Source organism: Dermacentor silvarum, chromosome 3, assembly GCF_013339745.2.
Source record: "Dermacentor silvarum isolate Dsil-2018 chromosome 3, BIME_Dsil_1.4, whole genome shotgun sequence".
NCBI classification, from domain to species: Eukaryota; Metazoa; Arthropoda; class Arachnida; order Ixodida; family Ixodidae; genus Dermacentor; species Dermacentor silvarum.
Genome location: NC_051156.1, coordinates 77,896,302 through 77,914,494, shown reverse-complemented (window position 1 = coordinate 77,914,494; position 18,193 = coordinate 77,896,302). Strand labels below are relative to the sequence as shown.

Below are 18,193 nucleotides of genomic sequence, written 5' to 3'. Positions count from 1 at the left end.
AAAAATAAAAAGAACATTTCCACAACCGCTTCCCCCGTTATTTGAACCCATGTAAGTTATGCAATGTGCATTTGGGAGACGAGCGCAATAGCCCTTGACTTGTTGTGCAACTTTAATTTTCTTTAATACAGGGAAGCAGTACCGAAGCACTTCCACTAAACAGATCGTATGTAAATGACCAGGAAGCTTAAGCACCAGTGTAAGAGGTGAAATGAGTCAAGAGTGTCACTACAGCGTCCGTATATCCCGCGTATTATTCATTCCTGGAAGAAGCTCTTCTCACGGTGGCTTGGCACTTCACTCTATCATTCTCTCTCTCCAGACGCTGGCTATGTGAACTAACAAAAAATGAAATCGTTTGAGACGCTTTTCTCTCCTCTCTCATCAAGGTACCTGATAGTGACTGGATTAGTTTCAAAATCCTTTTTCGATGTTCGCTGGAGAAAACGCAAAAAAAAAAATCTTATTCACGACAACGAAGAAGCAACGATCACTAATTTCTCGCTTTTTGCACAATCTGAAATTTGTATACAAGACAACACAGGATCCCTTAGCCTTCTGCGATGTCTTCACCGGAAGCCTGACATTTTTAGTTTAAAGAAGTATGTGTTCCCGGAAACACGCATTTTCTTGTCACCATTTGATACACCAGACAACTGACGATTTCTAAATCTAGCACGGTATACTGGCATAGAAGAACACGTATCAGTACCATTTTAATCAATGCCTTGCCACTTGAGCTAAATAAATATAGAAATCGGGTTTGATGAAATAAAGCAGCATCAACTATTTGATTTCGAAACCCATACAAAGAACAATTTTCAACAAAGGAGGATACAACAAGGGAACGCAAGTGAAAGGAGATGCGGCGCTGGAGCACATCGCGTATAAACTGATGTGTTACCTTGCGAAGGTTTTAAAAACTTTAGACTAATTTCCTTATAAATAAATATGCACTCTATTGTGAACACAGGACAAGAAAGCAGCAGGCAGCGTTCGCAGTGTCTCAACCAGAGCAGCTCAGGCAATCTCGAGCTCGCGCTTGCCGGATGACTGGCGATGTGGCTGCAGTGCCGGGCTTCCCTCTTCACTACAATCGCCCCCCCCCGGAAAAGGAGCCATTCTGGCGTTTCATGGGGAACATAGAATCATGGGGTCGTAATACGGCTTCAGGCGTTGTAGGTGGACGGTTTCACGACCACGACAGCGTTGCTTCGTAGGTGGCGCGACAGGCTCGACAATATAGTTCACAGGCGATGTTTGTGCTACAACACGGTAGGGTCCTTGATATTTGCATACAAGCTTGGATGAGAGGCCAGCAGGAACCCAAAGCCACACAAGGGAGTCCGGAACGAAGTGGCAATGCGGGTGAGCATCCTCACGTCAAGATTTTTGTTGCCATTGGTCGACGGGCGAGTTGACGGCATTCCTCGGCGCGGCCGGCAACTTCAGAGATGGGTGTACATTCGGATGAATCGGGTCTGTACGAAAGAATGATGTCGAGGGTAGACGAAGCTTCGTGGCCATACAAGAGGAAGAATGGGGAAAAGTTTGTGGTCACCTGTGGTGCAGTGTTGTAGGCGAACGCGATGAATGGCAGAACGAGGTCCCAGTCAGAGGCGACGTATTTGGAGAGCATGTCACCAAGGGTGCGGTTAAATCTTTCCGTCAAACCATTAGTTTGAGGATGGTGGGCGGTGCTGGTGCGATGAACGATGCGCATTCAGCAAGGAGCGCGTTTACGACTTCGGAGAGGAAGACACGTCCTCTATCACTCAAAAGTTCGCGAGGTGCACCGTGACGGAGAATAAAGTTTTTCAGGAGGAAGGATGCTATTTCACGAGCGGTGGCAGCAGGCAGAGCATCTGTTTCTGCGTAGCGCGTCAAATGGTCGATGGCGACGACTATCCAGCGGTTTCCGGAAGCCGTGCTCGGAAGGGGTCCATACAGGTCAATCCCAACGCGATCGAAGGGCCTGGCCGGACACGGGATTGGCTGGAGCGGACCAGAGGCATGCTGAGCAGGAACATTGCGGCGTTGGCACTGAGGGCACAACCGAATGTATTTGCACACAAAAATGTGTACATGCCACGCCAATAAAACCTGGAGCGAAGCCGGGTGTACGTCTTGAAGACACCTGCGTGTGCACACTGCGGGCCAGTATGGAAGGCAGAACATATTTCACCACGAAGATGTCAAGGTATGACGAGCAACCACTTGCGAACGTCAGAGAGGTAATTCCGGCGATAGAGAAGTTCATCCCGAAATTCGAAGTGAGAAGCTTGGCGGCGCAAAGCTCGAGAAGGCGGAGATGCAGTCGACGGGTTTGAAAGGAAGCGGATAAGAGCACTAATCCAGGCATCCTTGCGTTGCTCCGAAGCCATGTCGCAGCCTGCTGGGAACGAAAGTACTTGGTCAACGGCAGAGAGGAAGGCATCGTTTTCGGTTGACCCGGGCGAACGGAAAAGCGCGTCGGCGTCGGTGTGGCGGCGGCCAGACCTGTAGACAACGCGCACGTCAAAATATTGCAACCGCAAAGCCCAGCGAGCTAATCGACCTGAGGGGTCCTTCAACGTGGACAGCCAACAAAGTGCATGGTGGTCTGTAAATGCGTCAAAAGGGCGGCCATAGAAGTAGGGCCGAAATTTACCCAGTGCTCAGATTGTGGCCAAACATTCCTTCTCCTTAACGGAATAATTCGTCTCTGCTTTGGTAAGGGTGCGGCTTGCGTATGCAACGACGTACTCGTCGAATCCAGATTTCCGCTGCGCGAGCACCGCGCCGAGGCCAGCCAGTTTTTTATTCAATTAATCATTTTGTTTTCTTGTAGAAGCTAGGACCTCCGCATAGAGTAATTTAGCGCAGGTGTCAGCATTGTAATATCTGCCACATCAAATTTATTTGAATTCCATGACCTACGGTAATCTTCGGTCATTTGGGGTTCCATAAGTATGTTAGGTTTCGAACGTTCTGTGTACATACGTTCTCTGTGATATCGCTCCCGCGCAAATTGTCATTTTCGCGTCATGCTAATCGCGCTGTTTGCTGTTTTACAGCATAAGCTGTTATGGGCTCATTCCAATAGCGGATTCCGGTCGCGCTGATGCCGCCGCCGGCTCCCCGTAACCGCTATCGCCGGAAATGTGAAAAGAAGTACCCGCTCTCCGCCGGGATCGAGCCCAGGCCCGTTGCGTGGGAGTCGGATACTTTACTACTGAGCCACGCAAGCGCTTGCTATCACGCAGCAGAAATATTCCCTGTAAACGCGCGGCGCGCAGGCGCAGACGACCCGAACCTCCGCCAGTATGGTGGCGCCATCTAGATAACGTGCCTGCAACCACCGCGTGCGACGAGATGCGATTCATACGAGGCGCGCAATCAACGCTATCCCGATGTTAGATGTGCGCCACGTATTCTGGGTACCTCTTCGGTACACGTTATGGCGGCTCCTCGCAAGGTACGAACCGCTGCTGAAGAAGCGCATCGTAGAGCTACGTGCACGGCTTCAACCAGGCGTCATGGGGCTCAGCAGACTGCTGTGCAGAGAGGATTTCAAGCCGCAGCTCGCCATCGATGCGGCGAAGACAGTTCAGATTGTTCTCGTCAAGATCGAGGCGAAGAGACTATGCCGCGAAGACCTTGTTGTGCGTGGTGCCGAAATTAGAGCTACTCTTGCACCGCTCAACCAGCTTACGCTGTGACTGTGCTGCGTGTGCCACGCAGACCTGTGACTTTTTTTTTACTACTGCACTTATGTAATTCCCCGCAAGGGGCCTTTAAGGGTGCAATAGATTATGATGATGATAATGATGATGAAACAAACTGTTGACCTTTACGTGCATGGTAAAATGCTGCACAAGGCGGCACGTGATTTCATGTTGTCTTTTGCTTCTCTATTGTGCCTTTTGCTTCATTATGTAAGAATCATCTATAGTTTTGCCACGTGCTTATCTTTACACAGTTTAGGTACTATGGATTGTGTTACTGATCCATCTAGAGTTTTGCTATAATTCTCGTGTGGTCATTATTGGGTTGTACAGGACCCTTGGCTTCCATTACTGTCGCAATTCCTCATTGATGAAAGCCTTTGTGCCCACTTCTATGGAATAGTATAATGTTATTGTATAATGTTATTGTATAATTCTAATTCTAGTTTAATTCCAGTCCAACTTAAATAATGCACTGCACCTTGTAGAACGAATTCCAGTGAAACGTTTTTTTTTTTCGCTTCACGAGCACAGCAGCGTCACGCAAAACACCGTGACGCCAGCGTGACGAATTCTATCTGGTCGGTGCCGTATTTCATTTTGTTTACCTGCGCTATACCCGACGCTAGAATTGCGGGAGGGTTTGTATCACTCTCCAGGCAACCTGGCACTATGCGGCGCACTTTCGAGCGCATTTGAATTAGGGAAGCCGGCGGCGCTCACCATCGCAGAGAGCTGCTTCGCATCGCCGCGCTTTCCAAATACAAACAAAAGGCGTAGGATGCACGAGCGAGCGAGAGGCGCGCGATCCGAAGCAAGGCCCCGCAGCGCATCCCGCGCCACATGCGTGGCGGAAGTCCTGGATCTCTCGGTGGCCCAGTTGGGGAGCATCTGCCGGGAGGCCCGAGCGTCGTCAGACACTGCAGCTGCCGCCACAGTGACTGGACCCTCAGAGCAACGACGTCTCATTCCGCGGAGCTCCGTGAGTGTAGACTTTCGATTGATGAGCGTCGAGGCGCGCAGCTCGTCTTCGGAGACTCGAATCGCGTGCTTGCGGTTTACCTTGTGGCGCCGCCTATCGTCGATCGCACGAAGTCACGCTGAAGTCCCGTCGAGACGCCGCGGCCGGCGGATCAAGTCGGAGCGTGAGTGGAGCTGGTCTATTCGTAGACCATTTCGCACCTTTTTGAACGTGTCTCCCGCTTGCGGCGAAGACGTCGAAAAGTGCGCAATCGCATTTGAAGCACGGCAGTGTTGGTGCATACAGGTTGGCATCAAGGTTGAAAATTAAATGATGTTGTTTAACCTCACGAAACTGTGCTTTATGAGGAATGCCACGGTAGGGTGCTCCGGACTCTTTTCGGCCATTCGGGGTTCTTGACCACCTGGGATTCCGAAGCACGGTACACGAGTAGTGTTGGAACTCGCTAAGTGTATGCCAGCCAAACGGAAACGATAACTATGAAAAATTGCGTGGCAAGACACACAAAAAAGAACAGGAAAGGTGTTTGTCTCATGATATGATTATCTACTTATCGTTTCAGTTTGCAGGCAAAAGCTTAACTAGTACCATGTACCAACTTGCCCGACAAGCCACCCTTATGAGCGTTCTTGCTTCCCGCCCCCGTCGAAATGCAGCTGCCGCTGTCGCTCATCGAACTCGCCACCTCGCACTCAGTAGCAGAGCGGTATAACCACTGAGCAAGCGCGGTGCGGAAAATCAAAGCTACGAGCCATAATAACGTAAAACAAGAGGCTTTGCCTGCCAAGGTTAGGACACCAAGAATTTGTCCAGAAACCTATTTATATACAAAAAAGTCGCAGTTTTGCCCGAAAGGCAGAGCATTTATTGAGATAGCAAATTAGCGAACAGCTATACGAAGGAAGGATAGTAGTTTTATCGGCCGTACAAATTTGCAAGCGTATGTATACGAACTAAATGCACATGTGTGCGCACAAGCAAACAGGAACACATTTCACTCGACGACCGCGGAAACTCGCTGTCAAAACGCTGGAGTGTGGAAGCGAGGTAGCAGCAGCGAGCGAATTGACCTTCGTGGTGCCTCTCGTTTCAACGTGAGCTAAGCCGCCGAAACACAGCGCATGGGGGGCTCTGTCCCCGTCGCAGATGGTTTTCAAGATACTGCGGCTTGGGTGGGCCGGAATAGTGGGGAGTGCCGGCACTTCCGGGCCACCCGGAGCCGAATGCGGCCCGGGAGTGCCGACCGAAACGGCCGCTCAAGCTGGATTGTTCACTCTGAATCTAATACGACCTTGGAAACACTAAACTATTTTATAGCGATAGCTTTAAGGGACCTGTTACTCACAAAATCCGGGGTTGATCATGTGTTGACCGTGAGCGAAAATTTTCCACCAATCACAGCGCGGCGCATGCCGCTTGGTTCGTTGCAGCACCACTAGATGGCCCTCGCCTCCACGCGTCCGCGGTAGTGGCAGCGCAGGCAGTGCGGGAGAAAGAATTAAAAAGAACAAGAAAGCTCGCCTTCGTGCATAGCGTTCGCCGCAAGCGTTTCCCGGTAAAGATTACGGTTGCGTTTACTGCAGTTGCCGGGAAGCGCGAGAAGCAGTCAGGGACCTATGAATGTTAGCGCGTTCTACTCTTAAAAGCGAAACTCAAGCGTCTCCCAAGTTTTTATTTTAACTACTGTATTAGCGAATAATAGTGTACGTTATTGTGAAATTAATACTTTTTTCGGATGATCCTTAAATGCTAGAACCGATTGGGGTCGGTATGCAAGGAATTGACACATTATATATACAGTGTGTCCCAGCTATCATGAAGCACGATTTAAAAAAAAAAGAGGAACGGGGTTACGCGAAGCCAACCTAGTGCGTACTGCTTCCAGTACAGTGGAGTAGCCGCCATTAATTTTTTCGTTACTCAGATTTAATTAATTATTGTAAATAATTATCTAACTCGAGAAGTACTGTCCTAATTGTCAAAGTGTCAATGAGAAAGTTGTAGAGCAACATGAAAAACTCTCGATACAGCTTTCTCTTGCTCAATACGTGCTTTTTCCGAGGATGGAAGAAGCCCGCGAATACACGCGAAGTGCCTCGAGCGGCCAGTCACGCGGCAATTCGGCGTGTATTTGCGGGCTTCTTTCACGCTCGGAAAAACACTTTTATGTAGCACGTATTGAGCAAGAGAAAGCTGTATCGAGAGTTTTTCATGTTGCTCTACAACGTTCTCATTGACACTTTGATAATTAGGACAGTACTTCTCGAGTTAGATAATTATTTACAATAATTAATTAAATCTGAGTAACGAAAAAATTAATGGCGGCTACTCCACTGTACTGGAAGCAATACGCACTAGGTTGGCTTCGCGTAACCCCGTTCCTCCTTTTTTTAAAAATCGTGCTGCATGATAGCTGGGGCACCCTGTATGTGGGACTGCGGCGAGCAAGTAAAGTACATTGAGCGCCGTTGCTTTCTTGAAAAGGGGGGGGGGGGGGGTATCGAGTGACAAGATTTTGTAACGAATCACAAGAGCGACGAAAACAGTGTGAGGTAACGCATTCACCTCATGACCAGGCGGCTCATTGCTATCCTTGAAGATAAAAGTGTAGAATCATTGCATTCTATCGGCATTAACACTCGGAGAAGAAACTACAGGAGCCGTGTCATGTGGCCATGACACGGTTTCCCAACTATTCTCATCTTGTGATTTTAACTGCGAGTTAATGCGTCAGTAATGTTTAAAAAAAACTGCGCTCTCGGTTCACATTCTAACCCAACATTTCAATTTGGAATCGCTGTTGTTATGCCCCTCCCACCGACAGGTATGCCATTTTAGTATGAATTGTGGGACGCCAGGAAGTGTTGAGCCACCGTTGTGTCATCTGCTCCAAAACAGGTGGAAACGGCATCGGACGTCTTGCTGCGCACGCCTGACAACCAACGGTGTACCAAGCGCGTTGCCGACGATTTGTGTCAAAATTTCTTTCTCTGGCGCAATAAAATCAGCACAAGCCTGACAACGCCTGCAGAAACTATCTCTAGCTGGACACCAACGTCGGATGCATACCATGACGTATTTCCGGCTTGCGCGTTTGGCGTTCACAAAGCATGGCTTGCGAGATTCCCTTTTGTTACCTTGATGCAGCCGTTGCTGAGGTACGTTTCATTTAGTCGCCAGTTAGGATTGCTAGACGTCCGTACGGTTCAACTGCAATCTAAAAAAAAAGCAATAAAATGCAAACTGCACAACCACACACAGCGGTAAAATTCTCTCCGCTTGCTGTGGGGCGCATCATCCTTTAGTGTTTCCTTCCCTTAGTACCCATGTCCGAAGTCATTTCAGTGGTTTCGGAGTGTTAATGTTTTTTCGCTGGGTCACTGTCATTTTAGGCGGCTGTTTAATGACCTACATCACACTCATGCAATGACATTCATGTCATGACCTATCATTTATCTTCGCCATACACTGTTGTCGTACTACGCCAATTTTGATACCTACCAAGTGAACGAAATGACCATGAGAGCACGAAGACGTAGGCGGCTAGAAGATAGATAGATAGATAGATAGATAGATAGATAGATCGATCGATAGATACTGTCAAAGTGGCAAATGTTTGTCAAGAAACGCTTCGCCATTAAAATAGCCATGCAACAAGCGAGAGAACGACATGGGCAGCCCACACAATTCGTAGGGTATATAACCGGTGCTCTGTTACAGTTATAGAATGGGTACCAAGCAGGGGTGTGAGATTTTGTGTGGGCTCGTCGCTAAACTCGAACAATAAAATCGGTAAAATTACGTGAAATTTTTCTCCAGTGTCGCTAAATTGCCGCCAAAATTGTCGAGTTAATTTCATATAATGCAGGCGTTTTTGGAATGCTATAACTTTAAGCTAACAAAGCGTAACGCATTTGCTAAAATATTTCCCATTCTTCGTGTGTCAACCCAGATGAGGCATAAACAGCGATTTACCAGTAGGTTGTAGCACACTTTTACTTTCGTAATCGATTTAAAACAATGCATGACAACAGCCGCACTCGAACCCTTACTTTAGGGTTTGAAAATTACAAATCTGTCATGGTTGAAAAGAACATGGCTCACCATATTTACCTAGCGCAAGCACGCATTTGGTTCACGTTATACCTGCGAATTTCTGTACCAGAGAGCTCGAAGAACACCAACAATAAAATAATCCATAAGGGAGACGTTAAGAAAGTAAATAATTTTAGAGGCATTAGCGTGCTTTCAGTATTGTACAAAATATTCACCAAGATAGTTTCCAATAGAATCAGGGCAACACTTAACTTCAGCCAACCAAGAGCACAGGCTGGCTTCACGAAAGAATATTCTACGGTGGATCATATCTATGTCATCAATCAAGTAATCGAGAATTCTGCGCAGTACAATCAAACTCTCTATGTGGCTTACATAGATTATGAAAATGAATTTGATTAAGTCTGGGCTGGTGGATGCTGGTGGAGCACGTGCAGCGAGTTCGCAGTTTCGTATCATCCTGAAACTCCTAGTTTCGTATAAAATGCGCATGCGTCTAGGCGGCGCGGCGCACACGTTGGACTATAGAGGGGTCGGTTTTCGCGCTTTCCATAATCACGGCTATCCACCGGCCCATCTTGCTGGGCGATACGCGGATGCGGTCCATTCTGGGTGACGAAGCCGGCGCGAAATTCATTATGCCGCATCTCGACACCGGCTGCAGCCGGGGCACGCCGCCGAACGCCGGATACGCCGGCCACGCCTCGCGCTGTGGCGAGGGTAACCTGGGAGAGAGTGCTAACCTCGCCGAGCGCTGACGTCATCGCCAGGCGCTGTTTTCTGTTAACGCTCCACGGCCTAACGAAAAGCCCAAACAGCTTCGCGGTTAAATTAATATAAATATTGTGAGCACAACTCGAAGTCTGTTTGCTTGGGCTCAACTGATCACAGTGGGGGCCTGCATGAATGTAGACCCCCGTTGCGTCTTTATGGTCACATCGTCCCCGCGCCGTAAAGCCAAATCTCTAGTGCCTTTTTGTAGCTTTTGAATAATAAAGTGATTTCTAGGCAGTTATTTTCGAAGCATATTTCTTTGCATTTAAATCACCTAATTGTCACCAATAGATATCATGCGCGTCAAGAATGTCGCTTGTCACTGAATAGAAAACTTTGTCGCTAAACAGGTCAAGAATACGCTAAATATATCGCCAGAACACTAATATGGCAACACTGGTGCCAAGGAAGGGAAGGGATAGTAAAGAAGATAAATAGGATTTGTGATAAAATTATGAGATCTGCATACATTAGATGGGGCCAGCTGGCCCAAGGCAGAGGTAATTGAAGATGGCTAGGAGAGGCCTTTGTCCTCCGGTGGGCATTAATAGGGTGATGATGATAATGTTTGTGATGACAGTGACTATTATGATTTTTTACGTTTGCTATATCATATTTCAACGTTTTAGTAATCGGTACGGGTGCTGTCAATGAATTGGGCGATCAGAGGTGCCGTTGCACAAGGCTACAGATTTGATTTTGAACCCTCGCGCTTTTCTTCGCCGCCTGCTGTCGCTTTGCTTCTTTCGTTTATAATATCACTCTTTCTAGTGCCTATTTACTTGCCATCCCTTAGAAACGTTGCCCTTTCCTATCACAACGAATACTGATGCAAAGCAAGGGAGTATAAAAGGCCAGATAACCTCTACCCATCCTCACAGAGCTTGACGTTCAGAATTGCTCTTTTCCATTGCTCGTCCGCTAAGCATTCAGATTGGCTAGAATGTTCTCTTATGAAGAGTCGTAACGGAATTGTTTTTTCCTTGTCTTTTTTTTTGATCTCAGACCCTGTTTGTGCCTTTCAGATAGCTCATGTGACTCCAAAAGTGGTAGTTTACCACTACATGCTACAGCAGTTTACTCTCCCTCCTTTTCCAACAAAACCAGCGAGCAAGCAGATCCTCTCGCGTAAGGCAAACCTTGCATGGTTGAATGCATTCAGTTGTTAAGCACCTGGTTCTCTGCGCGTTAGCGCATTGAATGATGTCACTTTCGAGGGTAGCATGGTGAACAGGAAGTCGTAACGCAGATACAAGACAAAAATGTGTGCTTTTCGCCAACGTTTTCTTTTTTTTTTCTTGTTGCTACTATGGTTCACTCAGTGGTATGGATGAAATCAGTCTGACTCAGGGCTTGTTGTGCGCAATATCACGTGCACATACTCTGGCCAGCTCTTCCTTTTTATTTCTGTATCAAGAGGAAGCTTTAGCTCGAGGCTAGCTGTGATGCCGCCCATTCAAATACATGTAAAACGCCGAAGCGCATTCAACCTAAATAGACCTGGACGGCCGTGTGCCCTGGACGGATTACAAGTACGTTTGTTGGATTTTATAAAAGAATGTAGATTATAGTGACTGTTGGAAACAGAATGTTGATTTCGGCCCTGCATTTTTTAAACGTTGCCAAAAGCTGGTATGTTTTAAAAAAACAACATAGATGCACCAAGTTTACTTTGCTTCAAAACCAGATATCGCCGTTCTGTAGACTGCACCTGTTCGAGCACGCAAAGGTCGCAGCATTCATGTAGGTATTTAACGCTTTTGTAAAATAGACACCATGTTTCCGTGTACTTTGCAAACGTCGGACTCACATAACGGTTTATTCCTTAGTGGCACGTAATACACCAGTTTAGTCCGTTTTAGTTGTGTATAGTTTGGTTAAGTTTACAGAATTGTCATATTGTATTTGATTGCTGAATTACAGAGTTTTAAACGTCATAGCTTCGCGTTTTTTGTAGTTAGGCAATTTTTAACAATAATCAGTAAACCATTTAAGGCCTAAATCAAAAATTCGCTTGAAATGGCCGCTAAATTATAACATTTTCATTGAAATGCAAGAAAATTCATCAAGTTCGTTGCCGTGGTTGCCGAGAAAAACGATTTCTCCATTCTCATGTATTTAGACGGGAGCCCCCGAGCTAAAGCTTCCTCTTAACTTTTCGATCTGCACATTCGCTCCACAAATTTTTCAGTGCGGGCATCGTCTCAGGCGAGGGTGTGGAAGGGTGAATGGAGAAATGACAGTGCGCAACACAATTTTTCTACATGGTTTATTGCTGTATAATTTAACCCTTCTTTCAAAATAATTGTTCAGTTGACAGTCGGCGATATTATCGTACTGTCCCTCTTCCTTCGCTGTGTAATTTTTGCACCGAAAAGTTAAACATGTACACGTGCTAAAACGTTCAGTTTGCCCTACTTTCAAGGGAATACATAGCAGAGCGTGCGCCATCCTACTTCACAAGACCACAGAACACGCCGAGAAATTGTGAAATGCCCATTGTAACTTCAGAGCATTTAAAACGAAGCGAACGTTTCTCAATTTAGCCGAAATTAATTTCCGACATGTTCAAGTGAACGTTCCCGCATCTTTAACTTCGTAGCCGTTGGCCTCTGTGTCTGCTTAGTGAAAGGCTTAAAGCCCAAAGCAAGATGTAGTACATTCAATCTGCTTGTTCCTTCCATCGCAATACTCATACACTGTGAATATGCAGAAAAAAATGACGTCCGAATTATAGGATGCTTTGCAGTTTCGGTGCGCTTACGCTCTATAAATACGTTTCTTGAAAGGCTGGGCTCTATTACAGCTAAGTCACACCGAAGGTAAGAACAATCAGCAGCCCAGAAGTCGACAGAGAGTTGCAGTTCCCATGATTTTCTGACTTGCTCGCAGACCATTTCAGAGGCATAGTGATCGTCATCGTTCTTTACCTTTAAACGCCTGTGCAAGGTATTGTAGCAGTGAAAATTATGTTCACCAATACGCAAAATGTTTATTAAAAAAGTGGAAAAAAGGAAGTTTGAACGTAAACGCTAAACGTAGGCGCATGTGGTGTTTTTATTATATAATCATAAGGGTTACGAAGAGACAGAGACGACTATAAGACATGCAAATGTGTGATTGTCCAAACGGGCTAACCGGAACTGCTTATATTTTGCTTTATATTTGCATTTACTCCCTGCGAAAATGCGGCCGCCGCGGTCCGGGAATTGGAACCGCGACCTCGTGCTCAGCGGCGCAACACTATATATCGTGACTGAACCCGTACGTCTTGTGCTGAAAAATGTCCCAAGAATACACGAATTAAGGACAGAACAGGAAGGCTTTTTCACGCCTTCTACTTGCTTCATGCCATTTGACGTCCTCTTGCAGCCGGGTGACAAGTAGAAATGTGTCTTCATGCGTAGGTTGCAAGCATGTTTAGCATTGTCATTACTACCTTCTGTCGTAAGAAAGCTCTAGTCAAAGAAGCAGCGCAACTTGAACTGCGAGCAGAAAATTCCAGACCCACAAGCGCTGTCCAACAGCACTGGTGTGTGTTTGCTCTTCCATTCATTGTTCGTTTGTAAGCTGAGCTGTATTGGAGCTATGCAAAACTAGGCCAACTCGGTCAACTAGGCCACCTCGGCCAACTAGGCCAACACTAGGCCAACTCGCCTAAGTGCAGCTCTCACGGACTAGTCCCGGAGGCTGTAGTTATCTACAAGCCGCAGCGTCTAAGCCTTGTTCAAGAAGCTTTTACAGGAAAGAGAATGCGTGTACCCGAGTCGACTTGGAGCCCAAGTGCATTCACTTTCTCGAATCATACTTCGACAAAAAAAAATCCCTAACGCTGCACCCTTCTACAGATCACGGACTTTCAAATATTCGTCGCGCTTCACGCTGCGGTAAATGATGTAAATGTAAGAAAATGTAAATAAAAGAAATGAGAGGTGGTAGGGTGGGGTGGCGTGCAGAAAAAAAAACATTTATTATAGACACATGCGATATGGACGTTTATACCGCAGCCGTGATTGCAAAACAACTTTCTCCACTTGCTCTCCGTTTCGCTCTGAATAAGGGTCATGGCCGGCGGCAGTGACCTTACGGGCGCCGACCTTCATGCTGCAATCCACTGCGCGGCGCCGAGAGTCGGCATCCAGGGTGGATGTCGGCATGCCGCCTGAGATACGGCTTCCACGTGGAAATGACTCGCTCTTTGCGTTTCGACAGCCTTCGCCTTGACCTGGCCCTGTGCCTGAGCCCCGCGACCGACCCCGACCAGAATTATTTCTCTCTCCTCGTTCGCACCGACTGAAGTCACACACGATGTATACGTGATGAGCGCTAAGGCGCTGATTGCTCGTAAGAGAAAGTGCCTCCCCCCTGCCCGCCGGATTATTATACCGTGTGTCCCAGCTGATGTTATCCAAATTGTTCAACAAAAGAGAATACTTTAAAAAGACGGTACAAAGTACAATTATAGAACATATGGTTCTTGGTCGCCAGAGGTGTGACAACCGAACAATGCAGGTGTTAAGATCGTATCTTCCACCGTGTTTATTTAATGTACATTTTTATTAACCGCTTGGCAAACGTTAGCTGGAACATGTTTTTTTCGACAATGCAGTTTTTTTTAAAATAAAAATCGTAATGAGGGCAGTGAACGTGGCGTTTTTTGCAGAAGAATACCTAGGCGAGGCGGAAATACTTCGTTGTTAATAAGGCTATCTTCAGAAGACTAAGTGACCAAAATTCATTAATTACCTTTTTTATTAGTGCCTCGGGGGCAGTCTTCTAAGCGGAAAACTTAGAGGCAGTTACAGATTCATGTACACCCGTCTCTTAAAATATTTTGAAAGTCACACCTAATTAGAAATATTCATCATCAAATTCTAAAGCTCAATATTCGAGGAAATATCGAGACTGAGCGCGTCCCGCTGCGCATCAGACGGAAACAATCCGTAAAGAAGTGTGGGATGAAGTTTTACTGATAGCAAGCGGCGGCAGGACCCTATACCCGACACATATCCGCATATGCTTGTCAGGCAAAGCTTGCCGTATCAGTAGCTGCTGCGACTGCCCGAGATGTTCGGTTTCAATCTTTCTCATGCTTGTCGTCACGGGGCCTTTCGTTCTGATATGATGGTGGGGCCGCCTTTCCTGCGCTCCCGCAACGTTCGGTTATGATATTGCCTAGATTTAGCGTTGTAATATGATGGCAAATATTTCAAAGTAGGCGCGACTTTCAAGATTAAAAAAGAAACATGAGGGTGATTTAAAATGTCATTGCCTTCAAATGTCAAACAAACTGCCCCTAAGGCTATAATAAAAATGTAAATTAACTTTTGTTTAGTTAATTGTTCTTCTGAAGCTCACGTTATTAGCGGCAAAGTATGTCCGCATCGCATAGGAACTCCTCTGCGAAAACGGCATGTTCGCTGCGCTTACAGCCTTTTTATGAAAAATCTGTATTGCGGAGACAAAAGCACCCTGTAAATGGCATACACTAACAGGGCAATGCAAAATCAAGCCAGTGGTAGAATTCTCTTCGTTTTCCTTTCGCACTGTCAGCAGTCATACTTCAGCATGTCCCAAACGGCTAGAATCGTGACTCGCCGATCGAGCCATCTTACTTTACCGTTGCCAAATATTCCCTGCGATGGACAGTCCATACAAGTTATTTTTATAGCATTCCCAGACACGGTCATTTATCGTTGACCGCTATAGCTTTCTTCCGTGGCTTCGAACGTGGTTTTTGTCTTATACATCTTGTTGACTTGAATGTAAAGTGGAAATGACACTCGTGAAACCATGTAACAAGATAAGGAAATTGAACTAATGGGTGACCTGAACGCCATTCGAACACGCAACAAATCCTCTACAAATGAAACACGCCGTCACTCTGCTTGTAGGTGATGTTGAAGGTAACAGTCGGTCGATGCTATAGGTACCATCACTTGCCTACATTTTCATGTAGTAGCATGGACACCGAATTTCAGGCCAGCAAAATACTTGGCGCTCCATCAACAAGCGGCGCTCTTAAGCACCAGTTTTTAAAGCAAAACTATTTTTGTCTTACTAATTCGTCCGTGATCATATAAAACGCACTTCAGGAAAGCCATTTTACACAATGGGACTATCTGCGCATCTGCGCACACCTCGTAAAGCGCTACAATTTACATTTGCAGTTGTAGTGATAAGAACACTGGGAACTGGAACGCCACGCTACCTAGACGAACTGTATATATCTGCATTACATTACACGCATCACGGAATTCATTCCCGGCCCTCACCTGGGTAGGCCGGGGGTACAGCGCACGGCAGAAGAGGCTTCCGACGTGAACGTAAGCGCGAGCATGATCGTGCCCGTAAAGCCGATCCTGTGTATCGGCAACGGAATGCAGTCCGTGAAAGTGTAAGTGTGTGCGTGTAACCAACGGCTACATGATCTAAAATAAAGGCAATGCAACTTAACGAAATGCGTCTTCATTCAACTTCAACGTTCAAAAAATACAATCCTAAACAAGCAATCAAATCACACAAGCATCGCATCGGGTCGCTCAGCATTTGTTGGATTCGTTGCATGGTCGTTGGCTTTGTATTCAGTTTGCATGGGCGAAAGCTTCGCGTTCAACCATCTTTCTTGAAGAAAGGAGCTTTGGTTTTCATTTCCAAGAAAGTGTGTATGCTCTCATCCTGTAAGCGCATATATATAACACGTAGCTGTCTGTTCTCAGTTGTAAAATGTTGCAACGCCTTGGATTTTTTTTTTTTTTGCATGCACAACACTGAAATAAATCTTTTCATAACATTGCATATCAAGAGCGTATATATACGTTTGTCCGTCAAGCTATGTGTTTGGCCTAAGAATTTTCGGTCTTGCTCTGCCCTGTAGAGATGCGGAACATTGCCATTCAACAAGAAACTGAAAACTGTGCAATAGTTCAGACGTGGTATCTCTCCCTCTCCCCTTCCTTCCTCCGACCCTTCTAACGCTTCACTGTGAATTTTCGAAACCTAATTAGCTCCACACAAAATTTTCCTTTGCTGAAGTCCATAGAGAGAAAAAAAAACAGTACCGTGGCTATATCATCATATCATTTACTTTCTGACTAGAAGGAACTTAATACTTCCTGGTTGAGCTAACCTGAATAATAAACAGCCCAAACAATTTAGAAGAGCGCCATTGCAGGTAAGTGCGAAATTGCTCTAGTTTCGTGGAACTATCTTTATTTAAATACCAATATATCAGTCGGCACTTGTCTATGTGGCAATTAGCTGTATTACGACTGTGTTTACTGCAGTAAAGTTGAAAGGTGGTTTTCTGACACCTGTGCATAGGTTTAAAAAATGTTGTTAGCCTTGCAAACTCAGAACCCTAATGTCGTTATTTTGCCTCACCCAGAGCGCTCCAAAAGTTTTGGGTAGCGAGCATGTGCCTACCCAAAACAATGCCTAGTCTTATATGATTTGGATCTAATAGGAGGCGCAAACCTCCTTGTGAACCGTGGTCACCGTAGCCCTACAAAGTCTTGCTACCCGTTAGTAGAACTTGAACTAGGCGGCGGATGGTCTTTGCTAACCCAACTCGCCTTCAGTTAAACAACTTGGACTGTTTACCATTATTCGTCCCATATAAAGCTTTCGCGTAATGTTTCACACTAATATCAATAGTCTATTCTGGTCGTCGTGTATTGGTGCTTAAATGTATTGCTGCTCTCAGCACTGGTTCAAGCTTCACAGTCCTTCATTTCATAATGTGCCCTAACTTTCAGCAATGCGTGACCATGCAGCACTGCAAGGCAGATATTACCAGTGTATCGTACACATTTTCATGCTGTGAACCCCAATAGTGCACCTCGTACGTGAACAGCGCTGCCTCACACTGCAAATCTCGCTCTTCACACGCATTGCTGACTACCGAGAGACCACACGCTAACGTTGTTGTACGAGTATACGTGCCGAGGTGATGACGTATAAACAGAAATGAAATTTCCGTTCCTTCTGCGCGACTACGTTAAATGGACTCGTGTTTCCTTTATAGCTCTTCTAGTCGTGTAGCTCGTGTGCAGAAAGACCGGATTTGGCACCGACGTGGATCGTGATATGTGAATACTGCGCTTTTCATAATTGGGTACATTCGGATTCATATAATCAGATGTAAGTGAAATTTTGTAGTGCTAATCAATAGTTTTATCAATCAGAAAGAGCACCTGTGCGTGAGGCTTTTTGTTTTTGTTTTAGCGCATGTTGTTTGGTATATAGCGTTTATTGCAGTATTAAGAAATTTAGATTTTTCCGGATATGAAGTCACAGTAGTCTTTTGACGTGCACCCAAGGCATATAGGGACACCTATTTTAGTTCAAATAATTTCAGGTGTTCTGGGTCGAAGATAAATTAATCGAAAATTAAAATGGACTTTCTTTCGTACCAAATAATAATTCCGCGTTTAGACGTGTTGCACTAATCTCAGACAGTCTCTTCCATTCTCCCTGAAGTGGGGTTCACTGTAGTCCTGCAGTGAGAACAGCAACGTAGAGCACATTTCTTAGCTCATTAAAATCGAGCAGGAGCCTAGTACGAAAAGCTGGTGGCGGATAAGTCGCTGTCCAGTGGATGAAATTCACAAATCTCCATCAGCGATGGGGTTTACAACACAACTTATCTTACTGTAAGCCTGGCAATACAATA

At 45.9% G+C, this 18,193-nt stretch overlaps 1 protein-coding gene across 3 annotated transcripts in view; it reads left to right on the top strand.

Annotated features, from left to right (window-relative positions):
• The window catches only part of LOC119445522 (monocarboxylate transporter 2-like), an 87,497-nt gene that overhangs the window by 36,494 nt on the left and 32,810 nt on the right, over positions 1–18,193 (top strand). The window contains exon 1 of one of the 3 annotated variants that reach the window (XM_049663368.1): positions 10,654–11,051. The exons of the other annotated variants lie outside the window; for them this stretch is intronic. Within the exon in view, the coding sequence (XP_049519325.1) occupies positions 10,965–11,051 (87 nt within the window). The 5' untranslated portion in view covers positions 10,654–10,964. Of the gene's footprint in view, positions 1–10,653; positions 11,052–18,193 lie in introns of those variants that run through there. 3 annotated transcript variants of the gene reach the window in all.